General features: G+C 38.5%; 1 protein-coding gene across 3 annotated transcripts in view; it reads left to right on the top strand.

Moving 5' to 3' along the window:
- Positions 1-19,034, top strand: part of pkn1a (protein kinase N1a) — a 60,930-nt gene that overhangs the window by 19,792 nt on the left and 22,104 nt on the right. Inside the window, exons 1-2 of one of the 3 annotated variants that reach the window (XM_055204688.2) lie at positions 7,579-7,899; positions 16,548-16,848. In XM_055204688.2, the coding sequence (XP_055060663.2) occupies positions 7,813-7,899; positions 16,548-16,848 (388 nt within the window). In that variant the 5' untranslated portion in view covers positions 7,579-7,812. Of the gene's footprint in view, positions 1-7,578; positions 7,900-13,361; positions 13,611-16,547; positions 16,849-19,034 lie in introns of those variants that run through there. The other 2 variants (XM_055204686.2, XM_055204687.2) reach the window with 2 other exon arrangements.

The following is a 19,034-nucleotide window of genomic DNA, read 5'->3' as shown; positions in this document are numbered from 1 at the left end:
TTTATCTACATACACTGAGGGTCCCCTTACATGGAAGTTCGCCATTTTGGGCCGCCATGTTTCTACAGAAGCTCTTCCTGGACAAACTTTTTTACTAAGTTGTCTCAGACGATGACGTGTTTGTTTGGTGGCGGCTTCTGTAGCTTCTTTATGTGTTTCAAAAGTGAGGGGTGAGTAGTGGACTGAGCCATTGGTTGTAATTCACAACTTACCACTAGATGCCGCTAAAATTTACACACTGCACCTTTAAATAAATGCATGTGTACTCAGTTATTTCAAAATCACAGAGTAATTGTGTTAAATAATCGAGATTTTGACCAAAATAAGTGCAATTATGATGTAGCCCAGATCAGCACCAGCATTTTTTTTTACATTTTTCACAAAAGTTTAATGCCTTCCAGAAAATGTTCTTCTTTAAATATATAAACATACAATATATTAAATCAAAGAAAGACCCTCTGCTTTCAAACAAAAAAAAACCCTTTCATCCTACCTTCATTAGTTCTCTTTGTTTCACCTCTCAAATATTAGTAGGTTTCTTCAAAAACACCAAATTTTGAGCAAAAAGCTGAGATAAATGCATTTTTGTAAAGGACTTTTGATAGAGATCAAATTCAGAACTATCCTCAAAACATACACGGACATACAGCTGTTTGCTCTAGGGCGATACTTCCGGGTTTTATAAGTTGCGGAAGCGCGCCTGCGCCACCTGGTGATAATAGGATAATAGCGGTATTACAGATTGCCGGAAATACTCGTCATTGGAAGCGTTATCTTCATTGTCAATGGCGGGGAAAGAGTTAAAACAGTTTATGATGAAAATAAAGTTCAAAGACATGTTTCCTCACCCCTTTATGAAAATAAACAGACGAGCTGGTTGAAAAGCTTATGTCTGACCTTGTGTACATTTCTGGCAGAGCTTCTGTTGCAAAGTAGAAGGGTCATATTAGACCATACCTATATATACGGTATTGTCTTATAACTCACTATACTGCCCAGTCCTAACACACAGACACACAACCTCTGTAACCATCAATGAACCTACCAACAAATCCACAAACCACATCAAAGCACTTCACACCAGACACACAAACACATTCAGTTTGCAAGCTAACAGAGTAAAAGAGAACCTTTGTAGTAATAAGCAAAATGTGATTCTATAGCCATAATTTTCGCATTGTCTGCTATCTTAGATGTATTTTTCCACTGAGCTTGTTGCAGTAGGATTTGATGAATTGTCAAGAATCAGTCAAGCTGTGTCTGTGCCATCAGTGTATAATTTTGCTCCAAAATCTCCATATAAGTATGTTTATCTAGATACCGTCGTGTGTTGGTGGGCGTCCATGTCCATTCATCAACCTGACACTAAACGCTGACGCACACTACATGAGAATTTCAAGAATGCTGCAGATGTGTCCGTGTGTGTTTGTGTGTATATGTAGCGAAGAAGGCAACCACAAGCTTCCCGCCGACTTCCTTCCTATATTCCAGTGTTCATGGATATCATGGCCACATTCAAGCCACATCCCCATGAAGCCAGAGCTTTCCCTATGCAATCTTTTTTTAATCCATCTCTTCGTAAACATGCCGTTGTCTCAAGAAATTTGTCATGTGTGAACAAAAGGCAGAACAAAGCCTTAAGGGGCGTGTAGTAGTGAGAACGTGTGTGTCATCGTAACAAGTTATCGTTCAGCTTTTTGACACAGGGCTTTTAAATACAGATCAATATTCACAATGAGAAATGTTTACAAACTGGAATAAGGCAATGAGGTCAGGAAGCTCCTCACTATACATGCTGAAACTGAGATCATTTGCCAGCATAATATAAAGGCAGCACGCATTATGCGCAAGTTCATAATCAGAAAATCAATGCACATGTGTGGTTTCTCCAAAGAAAAAAGCAAATGATAAGCAAACCTGAAGGAATTTCGGTGTATTTTCCGTAATCTGTGTGTGAAAAGCGCTAAAATGTATGAATTGGCTGTACACACCAACATGCAAAGGTGTCGGTTTCAGATTTATCCACTCTTGGACCCGGTTTAAAAAAATGTCAGCTCTGTCTGGACGAAACTGTGCTACGATACAAAATTTGTATGTATACACCTAAATGTGTCTCCGTGTGGACGGGCTCTTAGTTTTAGTAAAAAAAAAACTTTTTTCAGAGGTTTCCTTTTGGGATGTGCATAGCCGCATCTTTTCAAAGATGTTTGGTTACCAAACATGCATTTAGTTGGGGGCTTTTAAATAAGAAACATTCACAGACATATACATAGCTAACAATCATATTATTATAGGGTTGTTGACATGATATTTTTAGGTTGGATTATTTTAACCTGATTCAACGGCTCAAAAACTAAACTCTTGTAGCAGAATACAAAAAACTGCAAGACAACGAAATTGTAAATGTGATTGGCTGTAGTGATATGGGATGAATTTAATTCCCAAACATGTAGGTAACTGACAGTTAGGTAACTGTAAGGGTGCGCGGGGCACAAACTAACGTGGGGTTAGATGTAACACTGACAATTTACGTTATTGCACAGGGTTGAACGATTTGTTTTTCCGGTATTGTTTTAACGCTGCAAAGACGGTCTGCCGCAAATTTATGGAAAGGTATAATGCTTTTCCATAGAGTTATTGATGAACGAGTGTTTTGGTGTCATGTAAGTAAATATTATCATATGTTTTTTTTTTGTTTGGGTGAGTTGGGTGTGTAAGATACCAAAATGTTATATCATATTAATCAGTGTCTTGTTGACTAAAATATTTTCACCCAGCGGGGTTAGTTGTAACGCTGTGTTACAACTAACCCCTCAGCACGAACAATATAAAAACAGCTAACGTTAGCGTAATTCTTGCCGTTTTTTTAAATAGGCTACAAACTAATGATTGCTGGCTGCCAACAAAATAAATGTGCCTGTCTTATCAAAAATTGTGTTCAATTTATTTATTTTTGTTCATATCTTTATGATTGATTGAATAAGGTCAAGTTAAAGATTAAAATCATAATGAAATTAATGGCTAAAATCATTATCTCAGAATTTGATTTTGACACTTTAATGTGGATTTAACAGACTGGCTCACATTTAAAAAAAATTTTTTTTTGTCATAATTGTGCTGCTTTTTACATATTTAGACATTTGTATCCATTTATAATTGAACTATGGTTAGATGAGAGATGAATAGTGTAAATACCCATCTATTATAGACAGATATATAAACAATATTCACTTCAAGTATAAAGACAAAATAGTATTAAAATATTTGCCTGCAAACTTAATTTTTAGCAAGTGTTACAATGAACCCCACCTATGGGGTAAGTTATAACGTTTGCACCTCTGTCATATTTGGTGTGATCATAGACTGTAAAAAAAGATGGACGACGCCCGTTCGCTCTCTTCCATTGATGAAAAGTGAAGCCGCCAGTGTCCCGATACGACGCTGACATCTTGGGTCTTGAGTCTGCACAGCAGCGTTTTCAGGACCCGTCCTGCGCACTAGTGAGCAGGAAGTAAAGCCGCGAAAGCAAGGCCCCGCCCTCGCTCTCGTAGAATGAGCATATCACAGCTGTCAATCATGATGTGACACCACCGTTTTTATAGCATTAAATAACTAACAAACTTATTTTAAAAACAAGCTCTTGAATTTACATCAGCGTGATAAAAACTACAGTAAATGATAGAAACCAGCTTCGGACAAAAGGTAATTGAAGTGTAATTAAATTGTTTTGTTGGTCTCAAGTCCCATTGAATTACATGAGGAGGCGGGGTTTATGACCTATACTGGGACCAGTCACTGGGGGGTGATCGAGAAGTTTTGGCTTCACTTTTCAGGGCTTGTGCGGCACGCTTGGGTGTGATTGTCCAAGAATAGTAAGTAATAGAAACAAACTTCAAATGGTCATTTGTAGCAGAGATGTGTGTGTTGCTTGTCTAAAAATAAAATTAATCAAACTCAACATTTTTTTAACGATTTCATTGAGCCAAAACCAAAAAGTGTTAGGTTGTGCCCCGCTCTCCCCTACATTAATTACAAAAACAGCCACTAAAAATATCAAAACGAAGATAAAAATTCACTAATTGAACTGACTAATTAACTAACAGTGATTAGCCGGTTAGTCAGCGAGCCAGCCATTGTGACCCATTTCCTTCTTTTCTGCCATCGCCCGACTGGCCACCCTTTGCTGTCTTCCATCACAGTCCTCTCTTTCTCAGTCTTGAACACTGTTTCTTTATTTCTCTCTCTCTCTCCCTCTCTGAAGTTCATAGCCGTCCTTCATTCATAAACGGAAATGTTTTGAATGATCAAACAAAGATGAAATAAGGGCCGATGCATCCAGGGCGAGCTTATGACTGGCCCGGGAATCAGAAGAAAGACAGAAGGAAGAACAGTCATTTAGCCCTAGGGGTTTGACGGAGCTCAGAATTGCTGGCATTCCCACGAGCCACAGCGGCTGAATAGAGCTCCCTCTGTTTGTGTATGTGTGTGTGTTTAATCGTGACCTGAGACTGAGAAGTGATCCGTTATAGTTCGGGTTGAATAACATCTGGGTTGTCTGGTAGACCTTCTTCAAGTGCCATCTTAAAGAGTTTATGCCTTATAGTTTCATGCATGCCCTACATTGTCATAATAACTGTTCATGTCTGACACATTTAAGTCTTCCTAACTATAGATTGAAATATAGATTGAATGCACTGTATAGTTTCGGATAAAAATGTCAGTCAAATTCATAAATCTAACAGTAAATATATAACGTCAAGTTTCAAAAGCTATAAAATAGTCTTTAGATACAGTGTATATGTATTACCATATTTTCCAGACTATAAGTCGTTCCAGAGTATAGATCGCATCAGTCAAAAATGCGCTTTGAAGAGGAAAAAACATATATATAAGTCGCACTGGACTATAAGTCGCACTGGACTATAAGTCGCACTGGACTATATGTCGCGTTTATTTAGAAATTTATTTTACAAAATCCAAGCAGAAGAACAGACATTTAATCTGGAAAGGCAAGTTATTCAACTAGACAATAGCACAGAACAGCAGCCTGAATAAGTGTTCGTACATTTTAAAGAAACATAAACAGTTAATTGCACGATACACACAGCCCAGTCTCACGAAATTTCATTATATAGACCGCTTCATCGGACGCACATGATTCCGGTTTTGTTTTTTAATGGTCTGACTAGTTGCTAAACTGATCTCTTGAACAAATGTGTTGTTTTTTTGCGTGTTATATAAATAAACTATGTTTAAAGAACTTTGTTGTTATTTATTCTTAGCGGAGTTTACCAGAAGTTACGTGCGGGACCGCGACAGCCGCTTGTTTTTGTTGTTACTGCTGAAACCTTCTATAGTCACGTAAATTTTTGATTTTGTGATATTATAACGAATTTCCGTGTTTTTTCGTGATTGTATAACGAATTCCTGTTTTCGTGTAATTATCATGTATTGGTTACTCAACTGTTTTGTCCTATTTTCTTACCATTGTTGCTTCGGTTTAGGGTTAGATTTACATAAAATTACATCCCTATACACTGTAAAAAAACTTAAAATTTTTTGTTGAATCAACTTGGATTTACAAGTCATTTCAACTTACTATTATTTATCTTGACTAGAGACGAGTTGTTATTACTACAGGTGAGTTGTTATAACTTATAAAATTAAGTTGACTTTTCTCAACTATATTTTATAAGTTGTGACAACTCATCTCTGTTGACATGACTTAAGGCAGCAAAGTATTTTTTACAGTGTACCCAACTCTAACCCTAACGCCAGGCGGCCAGGCATATAAAAAATAAATTCGAAAAAATAGTATAAACCAATACATAAAGTGACATTCTAATGCAAGCACCAAATCTAACTCTAAACTGAATCGACAATGGTTTAAAAATAGGAAAAAGCAGTTGAGCAACCAATGCGTGATTATCACACGAAAACAGGAATTCGTTATACAATCACGAAAAAACACGGAAGTTCGTGATAATATCACAAAAAAGGATAAAAAATTCACGTGACTATATCACGAAACTTTGTGAGACAATAGCATACAGAACACACCTGGGAGTCTGAATAGGCTAAATTAACACCACAAGCCAAATCAAGTTCAAAAAGGTCCCGAAGTCATTTCGCATCACTGAATTCATTGAATTACATAAATACAGAAGCAGCATATAGCAGACTCTCGCGGCTGTAGACGGTAATGGATTCTCTTGATTCATACGAAATAATTTTGACGTATAAGTCACACCTGACCATAAGTTTGAGGACCTGCCAACTATGAAAAAAGTGTGACTTACAGTAATATTATGAAATAATGTAGATATATTTAAAGTCACAATGAAAGTGAAATAGGAAAAACCCGTTGTGACGTATATCTGAGTGTAATGGCTTTCAAAATAAGAAAGAATGTAGGGCGGGACTTGAATTTGTCCATTGAGAATTGGCTGGATGATTGGAAGTTGTGTCATGTTGCTTTCTGATAATCGCTGTGATCTTTTCCCGTGCCCCATCTTCCTGCCATACTGGAAGTAAGGAGAGATAGTTTCGAGGATGGGGGGGGGGTGGTTTTTGATTAAAGATTATGAGGGCACATTAAATTTTTTAAATAATGAAGCTCACAGATAAGTCAATAAAAAAAAAAAAAACTCAATACTGCCCAAAACTTTTGTTTAATATCAATTTCATTGTGACTTTAAATAGCCTTGGTATTCATGTTATGGGTGCTTGTTTAGGGATTTTAAACAACTGTGACTCAGAGATGAGGCGTACACTCCCTAAATGACCTCCTAGCCACACACACCCACACAAAGACTTTAAGGCTATTTATAGTTGGCATCATCATTGTGGCATTAATTACACTGACTTTTAAGCACTCTCTAAAGTAGACTTAATATAGCCTCATTCCAGACAAGCATCTGGGATTAAATCTGAAGAGAACCAGAGTGGAAAAGAGAAGATGGTTCCCCTCACTTTTTTATATCTCCATTATTCAGCTACCCTTTTACAAGTCACCTGTTCGCATCTGCGTTCTGTCTTTATAAGTTTGTTATTTTTGCAGCTACACTCTTCCAAAAGAAAATCAACTAAGGACCCTCCTGCACATTGATATTAAACAGACACTGTTGAGCGGTGGGATTCACATAGCAAACGCCCCCTGGTGTTGATGCATGAGAATACAACCTGTAGTTTGCAATATTGGAAATACATCTGGGAATTCTTTCCTAGTGAATCCCTGTTCTGCTTTCATTCACACACAACAGACATGAAAGTGAGAACATAGTTTTAGTCACTAAGTAAAATTTAGATGATGTTGACCACAGTATTTAAGTCTTATTGATCTGCTAATGATAATTTAGCATTCAGCACTCGATTTATATACAGTCTGTTTCTTTCTTTCCTCGTTCTCTATCTCTCTCACTCTCTTTCTATTTCTGTCTCTATCTGTAGCTAATTTTGTCTGCTTAGGAGTATGTAGACTAAACAACATGTACCAGAGCCACAAAATACACATTGTTGAAAGTTTCAATTGTCTGATTTACTGTCGAAAGTAAGGAAGTTGAGGGGTGGGGCATAGTCACACTTTCACTTGAAGCGTTTATCTCTCGCTCTGCTTTCTTTCTTCGTTCTCCTCCATCGTTTCCGTTTCTTCACCTTTCATTTGTGGAAGGGCAAGCCGTCTCGGAGATCTGCAGTGGGATTGATAAATAGGGTCCCAGCGGGGTGCGGACTTACCCTCGCTCTAGAGGGAGATTTTATTAGCATCATTTATCACGCCCGGGTGGGCAGAGGCAGTGAGATAGAGGGTGTGACATGGCTAACGAAGAGGGAAGAAATACATCCCTCATGGAGCAGAACGACGACATCACTTCCCCCGAACCTACGGCTACACAACACGGGGTAGGCCTATACCAAATACTGAAGCACAAGTTTTGTTAAAGATGTTCTGAATTAAAATGAATCATTAACATTTCAAATACTGAAACTTGGAGGGAGCAATGGGTTTTGCAAGGTCTATTTGCATGTTTTCATGCACAGTGGCTGTTTTTAGATATGTAGTGTTGTAATACTTGTCACGATTAAATGTGTTACTTTGCTTGTTGATTTGCACTTCCTTAAAAATTCAAATTGTTTTTCTTCACTGTCATTGGGTTTACAATTCTTCATGTTTTTTATGCTGTAAGTGGTACTTTATTGACATACCGGTAGTTGTATTTACATTTGTGACTTGTTGTCCATTCATTTATACTATTTATTTTTTTAGTATGTGTGTTCCCTCGGGATCAAGCCCATGACCTTTGTGTTGCTACTGCAATGCTATCCTAATGGTGTATTCCCAACGCTTGCAACTTTGTGTCTTTATCTTTCTCATTGCAGTCTATTTTTCTGTTTCCGTGTTTTCTCAGGAGTTAAACCGTGTTCCTGTGCGGACTGACTTTTGTTTTCTTTGTGCAACACCCCCCCCCCCCCCAAACCCCTTGTCTGATATCTTTGCGAAACGCGCCACGTCACTTCCTCACATATGCCTCTTCCTTTTCTGGCTCGCTTGTGCTTCTCTGTCATTGTTTGTGCTTCTCCTCCACCTCACTTTTTGTATCTCGTGTTTCGAAGTCTTTTGAGTACCTCCTTTTGCATGAAATCTTTGAAAGTTTGCAGTGATTATAGACTGAGTCTCAGACTGTGTCACTGTAACCACAGATTTGCATTGATGCCACAACTGAGTCCCTCTGAAGTTTTTTTGAAGTATTATTGTAGTGATGGTATACTAGTGAGTTTGTTGTAGTCCAAGAAAAGAGATTTACGTTGGAGACAATAACTCGCGTCATTTATACTTTGGAGTATGTACTTTTTGCATATCGATAACATGTACTAATACACACTTACACACCAAAGGAAATGTAAAACCGTGAATCGGAGGATAGATTCTCTTTAAGAACTGCCAACCCATTGTTTGAGTAATGCTACTTTTAAAGTTAGTTCTTTTCTAAGTTTAGATGAGCATGCACGCAGGACTTTGTAAACCAGTACCTTGCACCAGAATTGTAGTTTGAAGTAACAAAAAGCTACTTTGATGCCAATGAGACGGAAATTTTTTTCACAGTTTCTGGTTTGCAAATGACTCATGTGTTTTCATGCAGGCTAAACTCTACTGTAATAGTCAAGTCACCGTGTGCATGTTTATCTGTTTATGCATCAGGTGCTAAAACTGTGTTTTGCTTTTCTTGCATTACTAAGCTTCAGTGTCAGACTCCTCCTTGTGTGTCTTTTTTAGATCAGATAACAGTTAGGTTTCACTGTCAGAAAGAGAATCATGTCTTCTAATATCAATGTTCAATACGTGTCGTGCATATTATATTTCTCCTCTTATTTCTTTTAGTGACACACAGTTTGGAAAAGTTTGCACTATAGTAAATTCATAACTGACAAGGGCAAGTTGGTACTTGGATTCAGCAGCAACAACATAAACAAATGGCTTTTTTGGACTAAACGCAACTTCTGGTAGACTTCCACATAGAATCATAAACAACAGAGTCCTTTTAAAGTAGTTAATTTATTTATATCTGGTAAAAGGGAAATAAATTACCTTTGTTCATATACAAATTACCTTCATTGAATTCTATCATAAACCCGTTAGACGCCTATATGGACGTAGTGTTTGGAACTTTTTGAACCCAATAGTAGGCGGTGCCTGCCGTCGGCATCTTGGCTGTGTGTCACCACGTATCACTTGCGGATAAGCGAAAATGGGTAAAGAGGCAGGACGTGGGTGAAGCTGAGGTGGCTGGTTTCTGAAACCACGCTCGCTTAGCTCGACTCAAGTGACAGCAGTGGCAGTTCACCCGTCACTCAAGTGGCCACGCCTTTAATTATGCAGAACTTTAAGCCTTAATAACGGATGAGTTACAAAAAAATTCACCCCCCCCTCACAATTGTCATGAAAGGGCAATATTAGCTATATAGACCAAAAACACCTTTTATACCAGGCTGTAAACCTATTGTCTGTTTCTCAAATGCGTTCTTTAGCGATCTTGCGTCCTTGTGTTCTTGCTCTACGTCATCATTAACCGTCGAAGTTCAATTCCAATTCTCAAGAACGCAAGTACAGAGGACACATGAAAATACCCGGATGTGTTCTTGATATCGAGGATGCATTGAGTGCAGATTGCGCGCTGAAATCGCGTTACGCCCCAAAAGTAGTTGCGGCAAAACAATGGCGGATGTCAAGTGACCAACAGGAAGATTGAACACATCTAAATTCTCACAAGTGCGTTCTGTGTTGTCGCGAGTCTGTTCTTTGCGTTCTTGGAATTGAGCAACATCCATTGGCTGTTTCTTAATATGCGTTCTTCAGCGATCTTGTGTTTTTGCTCTACGTCATCATTAACCATTGAAGTTCAATTCCAATTCTCAAGAACGCAAGTACAGAGGACGCATGAAAAAACCCAGATGTGTTCTTGATATCAAGGATGCATCGAGTGCAGACTTGCGCGCTAAAATTGCGTTACGCCCCAGAAGTCATTCCGGCAAAACAATGGCGGATGTCAAGTGAACAACAGGAAGATCGAACACATCTTAATTCTCACAAGTGCGTTCTGTGTTGTCGCGACCTTCTGAGTTCGTTCTTCCAAGGTAGCCTGGCAAGACCGATCTCCACGAGAACGCAAGTCTGTTCTTTGCGTTATTGGAATTGAGCAACATCCATTGGTTGTTTCTTAATATGCGTTCTTCAGCGATCTTGTGTTCTCGCTTTACGTCATCATTAACCATCGAAGTTCAATTTCAATTCTCAAGAACGCAAGTACAGAGAACCCATGAAAATACCCGGATGTGTTCTTGACATCGAGGATGCATCGAGTGCAGACTTGCACGCTGAAATTGCGTTACGCCCCAGAAGTCATTGCGGCAAAACAATGGCGGATGTCAAGTGAACAACAGGAAGATTGAACACATCTAAATTCTTACAAGTGCGTTCTGTGTTGTTGCGAGTCTGTTCTTTGCGTTCTTGGAATTGAGCAACATCCATTGGCTGTTTCTTAATATGCGTTCTTCAGCGATCTTGTGTTCTTGCTCTACGTCATCATTAACCATCGAAGTTCAATTAAATTCTCAAGAACGCAAGTACAGAGGACGCATGAAAATACCCAGATGTGTTCTTGATATCAAGGATGCATCGAGTGCAGACTTGCACGCTGAAATTGCGTTACGCCCCAGCAGTCATTGCGGCAAAACAATGGCGGATGTCAAGTGACCAACAGGAAGATCGAACACATCTCAATTCTCACAAGTGCGTTCTGTGTTGTTGCGAGTCTGTTCTTTGCGTTCTTGGAATTGAGCAAAATCCATTGGCTGTTTCTTAATATGCGTTCTTCAGCGATCTTGTGTTTTTGCTCTACGTCATCATTAACCATTGAAGTTCAATTCAAATTCTCAAGAACGCAAGTACAGAGGACGAATGAAAATACCCGGATGTGTTCTTGATATCGAGGATGTATCGAGTGCAGACTCGCGTGCTGAAATCACGTTACGCCCCATAAGTCATTGCGGCAAAACAATGGCGAATATCAGGTGACCAACAGGAAGATCGAACACATCTCAATTCTTTCAAGTGCGTTCTGTGTTGTCGCGACCTTCTGAGTTTGTTCTTCCGAGGTAGCCTGGCAAGACCGATCTCCACGAGAACTCAAGTCTGTTCTTTGCGTTCTTGGAATTGAGCAACATCCATTGGCTGTTTCTTAATATGCGTTCTTCAGCGATCTTGCGTCCTCGTGTTCTTGCTCTACGTGCTCATTAACCGTCGAAGTTCAATTCCAATTCTCAAGAACGCAAGTACAGAGGATGCATGAAAATACCCAGATGTGTTCTTGATATCAAGGATGCATCGAGTGCAGACTTGCGTGCTGAAATTACGTTACGCCCCAGAAGTCATTGCGGCAAAACAATGGCGGATATCAGGTGACCAACAGGAAGATTGAACACATCTAAATTCTTACAAGTGCGTTCTGTGTTGTCGCGACCTTCTGAGTTCGTTCTTTCGAGGTAGCCTGGCAAGACCGATCTCCACGAGAACGCAAGTCTGTTCTTTGCGTTCTTGGAATTGAGCAACATCCATTGGCTGTTTCTTAATATGCGTTCTTCGATCTTGTGTTCTTGCTCTACGTCATCATTAACCGTCGTAGTTCAATTCAAATTCTCAAGAATGCAAGTACAGAGGACAAATGAAAATACCCAGATGTGTTCTTGATATCGAGGATGTATTGAGTGCAGACTTGCGCGCTGAAATTGCGTTACGCCCCAGAAGTCATTGCGGCAAAACAATGGCGGATGTCAGGTGACCAACAGGAAGATCGAACACATCTCAATTCTTACAAGTGCGTTCTGTGTTCTCGCGACCTTCTGAGTTCGTTCTTCCGAGGTAGCCTGGCAAGACCGATCTCCACGAGAACGCAAGTCCGTTCTTTGCGTTCTTGGAATTGAGAAACAGCCATTATTTTCTACTGTATAGTTAAACAGTTTTAACATGGGGGGTCTATGGAAATTGACTCCCTTTTGGAGCCAGCCTCTAGCGGCCAGCCCATGAATTGCAGTTCAAGTCATTTCTGTCTTGGCTTCATTAGAGCGATCTAAGGGTTGCCCCTCGATTTCCCCTGGATACTTTATACTCTTACTAAATGTGTGCAATTATGGGAAAGGCAATACGACTGCTTTGAGCTGCAGCAGTACTTCAGTTACACTACAGCAGATTAAAAGTATACTTAAATGTAGTTGTAAATGTACTGCAGTGCATTACCTAAGTACTACAGTTTTATCATTCATCATAACAGAAAAGTGCCTAGATTGCAGAAATGCTGCTGGTTATTTTAAAAGGCTAAAGTGTCTTTGTGTAGTTTACAACATCATCCCTGAAATAGTGGAGAATGCTTAAATGTATTTTAACTCCTTCCATCCTGATTTTTCAGGTGTTTAATCAGTGTGCCTTATTTTGATTGGTTGATCAGCATTTTTATTGGTTTGAACCACAAAACATGTGATGTCCATTCCAGTGGACGCAAGGTCTAAAGGGGTTAAAATTAATCTGAAAAGTATAACAACTGCACTAAAATGTCTTGCTATATTGCTGTCTCTCCTCCCCACACACATTTTCCTCTCTCTCTCTCTCGCTCTGTCCTTATCTGAATTGTTTATGAAACTTTTCCTCCCACTGTTGCTTAGATGTCTTCCACTATGTGTAATCATTACGGGTTCGATATGTGTAGTGAAACCACATTAACTCTTGCAATTGCATAGCACACACATGATGCACTTTATCAAAAACGGCTAAAATAGTAAAGAACACAAACTTTTATGTGCACCCCCTCCCTCGCTGGTGTCATCTAGTAATGACCAAGTCTCACAGAAAACAGGAAGAGACGGCGCTGAAGTTTAGCCGGATATCCTGCACTGGGAGGGCGACCCTCAACCATAGCTTTCCCTTCCTCCATATCTCTCTGTTTCTTTTTTTTCTCTCCCTCTTTTTATCTCTCTATGTTGCTGGATTTTCGCGTTTTTGTGTTGGAGAGAGGAGAATGTGTTGGTCGGGTGAATGGGATCATTGGGAATATCTGGACATACAGGTGACATTCCATGATTTTCCAGATTGTTGTGTGGCGGACTTATCACGACTGGTTATTATACTCTACTGAGCTGTTGTCGCTTTCCTCTAGTAAATATGATTGTAAATGTTGCTATTTAGTAGATATTTTTGTTTATGTTGTCTTCGCTGCTGTTTTACATCACTAATCTCAGTTGTTTGGTGGTGGGTGTGTTTAGGGGGCAAAACATATGTGACCTTTAAAATGTTCTTTTGAGGTTTTATTAATGTGGTTCAGCCCGAATGCTTTTTTTGAGGGTGCAGTTTTTGCTGCAAGTCTTGTTTGGTGTATTTTTAAACAGGATTTAAACTGTGCCACTTCTTATTAAGACTTCCGTCTGATCCGTGTTTTATTTTTATATGATACTAACAGTGTTGCTTTGTATTTAAGTTTTTGCTTGCTTTTACCTTTAATCCCACAATTTAGTATTCAGGGTGACTTTTTGGACCAAATATGGAGTTAGCATTCGGCTATGTTTTAATCGTGGGTGGTCACTATCACTTTATTGTGTATTTGCCACAGCTTTGTTAGATGATTACTTTAGAAATCCTAAAATTCAATAAAAGCGCAGTTTGTTGAATCAATATCGTTGTTTGTTATTCATATCCTAAAACTAATAGGAACTGATGCATTGAAATGAAATGCAAATGTTTTAAAGTCGTTTCTGGCAGGCAGGGGTGATTGTTACAGATCTTTGACGCAGTGAATATATCCTGATGTGGAAGTCATGACTAGCAGGATGGAAAACAATAGGGAAAGTGACCCCAATGTCTGGAATCTGTTGTTAATGTCTAGTGTTTTATATTTCTATAAGAGCTAGAATTACAAATGTCTCATTTGTGAATTCTTGTTAAATTCAAAGGGAAATGATTAGAGACATTGCTCTGTTTTTCAGTCTGTTTTTGCTGAATTAAATTATAATCATTCATCAAACATCATAGTTTTTGGAATGAAATTTGACATTTTTCTCAAAATATCTGTGTATTGTGTAACAGAGGAGAAACAAAGCTAGGGTCCTTATAGCATCAGTCGGATTGGCTTCTACACTATAAATTTGAAGAGTTTCGTTGCAAAACGAGATAAATCCATTTTTTAACATTTTTGTCAAAACATGTTTATTATTATGTTATCATGTTATTATTTTGTTTTATGGTGCTACTTAGCTAACCCTAACCCTAAGCTGTATTTTTTAAGTTATGAAGGTTTAAATCAAAACAAACCAACTGCAGTTGAATTGAAATTAATTGGAATGCACAACCAAAACACGAGCAATTTTTGAACAATTAAAAAAACGGTGGTTATCTCATTTTGCAACGAAACTCTTCATTTGTTTATTATTTAAGCATTTTTAGGGTACACGGGTACACTCAAAAAAATGCTGGGTTATTTTCGGCCCAACGTTGGGTCAAAAAGAGGACAAACCCAGCCGTTCGATAAATTTAACCCAGAAAATGTTTATATTTGACCCAACAATGGGTTAAAAACAACCCAGTATAAGTTAAATTACAACCAAACGCATTGGGTTAGTTCTTTTTGACCTATTGCTGGTTTGTAAATAAAAAGTCTATACTTTAAAAAAATATTTTCAATCCAGTGTTGGGTCAAAAAGGGATGAGTCTAGCACGCTGCATTGTGATTTAATCTATGCTGTTTCAACCCAAAATGCTGGGTTGTTTCAACCCATTGTTAACCCATTGGGTTAAATATAAACATTGTGTGGGGCAGTGGTGGCCGGTGAGTTCTTTTTCTTGAGGGCACACGATGCGAAATTCGTCACAACATGTATGTAGCCCGTCATGTGTGTGGTTCGTAATTTCAAAATATGTGTTTTGTGCGTAGAGTGAACCTGCGCATCACGTGTTTTGTCAAAATAAGTGCCTGCTGCAGATGCGTCTAAAGGGTTAATGATAAAAGAGACGCTCGCGTTTTCCAGATACTCGCATAATCTCATGCGTAATCAAAGTTTACTGTTAAGGGAGTGTCTTGCGTGTATTTTGTAAACGTGAGCGTTTCTTTTATCAAAAACGGTTTTGACGCGTGTGCAGCGCAGGTACTTATTTTGACAAAACACGTGATGCACATGGTTCCAATGACACAATAAACACATATTTTGAAAACACGAGCAACACACATGACACTCCGAACACATATTTTGAATTTGTGTCACAAGCCAGCTTCGTCCCTTTTTGACGCTATGCTGGTTTGAAAACAACTAATTGCAGTCTAATTGCTAGATTTGCCAAATTTTCATTGTTTCTAAAAAGTAGATAATGGGATTTAGTGACAAGTAAAAAGGTAATATATCTTAGATAACTTTATATTGCTTTATTTTAATAATCATGTCAGTGAAATAATTTATACTTTATTCATGGACATAAGTTAGCAACAAAGTCTATGCACATTTTGGTATACATAATTTCTTCTTATAACATTTGCAAGACTGCAGCCCTGTTATTTTGGTTTTGTTGCACCTCTGAGCTACATTTGGGGTGTCATTTCAAATACCCAATCCCAAAATAACATGTTTAGAAAATGGTGGTTGGTCATTTCACATTGGTCAGATGGTAATTTCCTGTATTTCTATCCAAAATAAGCTGTGGAGTGTGGACCAGACTTCATGTCAACATTGATAAGTCTGGCTGGTTCTTGTTCCGAAGATTTAGATGCATTTATTTCTATATAACTTTATTTACAGACACAAAGCGATCACTTCCATGTTTGTAGTTTTTGCAGACCCTTACCTGCGAGCTACAGTTTTGATGTGATTTAAGCACTCTTCTTCTTATCCCCTGTATCTATGCAACAGAAATATAAGATGTCTAGTGTTTATTTAAAGAATTTCTGACCTTATTGTGACATTCTAACAGAAATGCAGTTGAGGCTGAGACTTAAATTAAAGCTTCATCTTTCTGTTCGCAGAGTGATCCCGGTGGGTTGTCGGTTCTTGAACAGCTGGGCTTGGACCACAGCTCGGATTTCTCTGACTCCAGCGTACAGCAGCGATTGGATGAACAGAGGGAGCGAATCCGTCGAGAAATTCGAAAGGAGCTGAAGATTAAAGAAGGGGCGGAGAATCTCCGCAGAGCCACTACGGATAAACGTAATGCTCAGCAGGTGGAGAGTCAGTTACGGAGCTCCAATCGGCGCCTGGAGTCGCTCCACGCCCAGCTGCAGGAACTTGATGCTCATATTGTTGTCAAAGGCACCGATGAATCACGCGGTAAGTGGGCAGAGACTGCTGTGTAGCTGTGATATCATAAATATGTGTAATAAGTACATGAGCCTAATCCTCTCCTAACCCTAAAGCTAGAAGTAAAGTCGTATTTTAACGCATACACGAGAGTATGTGTACAGTGTCATCAGAATCACATTTTCGTCTATAGAATTGTACTGTACGCGTGCACTATATGCGCACCGCCAGGTTTTTGTAGGTCACACATGCACGTACAGGGGAATGTAGTACCGTATTTTTCAGACTATAAGCCGCGTTTTTTCCATAACTTGGCTGGTGCTGCGTCTTATAGTCAGGTGCGCCTTGTAAGTCAGTATGAATTAATTTTGACATTTATGAGACATCATTACCGTCTACACCCGCAAGAGTCCGCTATATGCTGCTTCTGTATTTATGTAATTCAATGGATTCAGTGATGCGGAATGATGAGTCTGCGAACTTCACACTAGTTGGCTTGTTTGGTTAATTTAGACTATTTAAGCTTCCAGGTAAGTTCTGTATGCTATGGTTTATCATTTAAATAACTGATAATACTACTTTAACGTACAGACATCTATTCAGCCTGCTGTTCTGTCTGCTATTGTTTAGTTGAAAAACTTGCCTTTCCAGATTAAATGTCTGTTCTTTGGCTTGGATTTTGTGAAATATTTTTTTTAAAAATGCGACGTATACTCCACTGCGACTTATATATGTTCTTTCGTCTTAAAGGCGGAGTCCACGATGTTTGAAAAACGCTTTGGAAAAGGAGACGGGCCGACTACCAAAACACACTTATAGCCAATCAAATCAAATGCCGGGTTACGTATGTGTGGGGCGGGTCTATCAACAGAAGGTCCAGATTCTATTGGGGTAGGGGCGTGTTTGTTTAGATGATTTCAAATATCAACATTGGCTTTCAAACATCATGGACTCCGCCTTTAATGAACATTTTTGAATGATGTGGCTTATACTCCGGTGTGGCTTATAAATATGGTATGCATCCCAGGAGATACAGTGCATTTTGTCGCAATGCGCATGCGTCTGTGTACATGTTCGGGTTAAATAAACTATGCTTTGCGAGGCTGTGCATTTGACTGCGCGCGTACGTTCACATACACGTCAAAAACTGACTATATTTTGGGATTAAGTCCACAGTATATTCTCACATACAACCCTAACCTAAATAGGGGTGATGTGTTATGAAATGAGGATCATTCAATTTTGGTCGTATATGGGTGCACACATTATCTGATTTCACATATAACAGCTTTCTCCCAATATATCAATATACAGCATATTATTATAATGCTGAAAATAATATGTGATGTAGCAGCTTTCAATAAATATTTTTAAAATGCGTTAAATCCAACTAACAACCCCTGTGATGGGGCTACACGTCCATAAGAGGTTTCTATGTTAATAAACCATTGCACCTTTGTTTCTACATTTAAAAGACAAAGCTGGCAATTCTGGCAATACTTTCGTTTTTTATTCATTTCTTTATTTTATTTATAAATCACTTTGGGTTATCTGATTTATCTATTTGGCTAGTGTTTTGTTTTCGTGCACTTGAGGCATTTTGCACATTTGTTCGGCACGGATGTTTTTCGACAGGTATAAGTTTTAAAATGTATTTAAAACAGAGTGGTTATCTTGTCAAAAGTTAAACTACAAAACAGGTAAGCCGTTTTTTTAGATTTTAGTGATGACATGGAAAATATCTGCACTGAACCTATATTTATGCCTGACACGACTGTCTTTCTTGTGATTTAATATTATGGTCGGTGTTCACTTTCAAATGATAGCAAAGAGATTCCTAAAATAAATAATATCATCAGGTCTTTCTGTATCTAAAGTGAATACAGAGATGATCAAAGGCAAAGCAAGCAAGCAGTATTTCTGTGCTAAATAAAAAGCGTAGTGTCTATAAAATCATTAATTTCAGTGTTTTTCTTGTTATAAATTAACGTTTAATGAATTGTATATAAAGCTTAGTTTTTATCATTTACAGTAACAATCACAAATTATTTGTCATTTGTCTTTTTTTGGTCATGGCTTTGACGCACTTAATCTCCAAATTAAATAAAAATACTAAATTGTAGCCGGAGTTTCCAAGGCAGGATCACCTTTGTTATTTTTTTAGGTTTAGTTATCAAAATGTTTTTTTTTGTGTGATGTTCTGTAGATCGTGGCTT

This window comes from Misgurnus anguillicaudatus, chromosome 3 (genome assembly GCF_027580225.2).
Source record: "Misgurnus anguillicaudatus chromosome 3, ASM2758022v2, whole genome shotgun sequence".
Classification (NCBI taxonomy): domain Eukaryota; kingdom Metazoa; phylum Chordata; class Actinopteri; order Cypriniformes; family Cobitidae; genus Misgurnus; species Misgurnus anguillicaudatus.
Note: the sequence above shows the minus strand (reverse complement) of the source record. Positions and strands in the feature narration are given on the sequence as shown.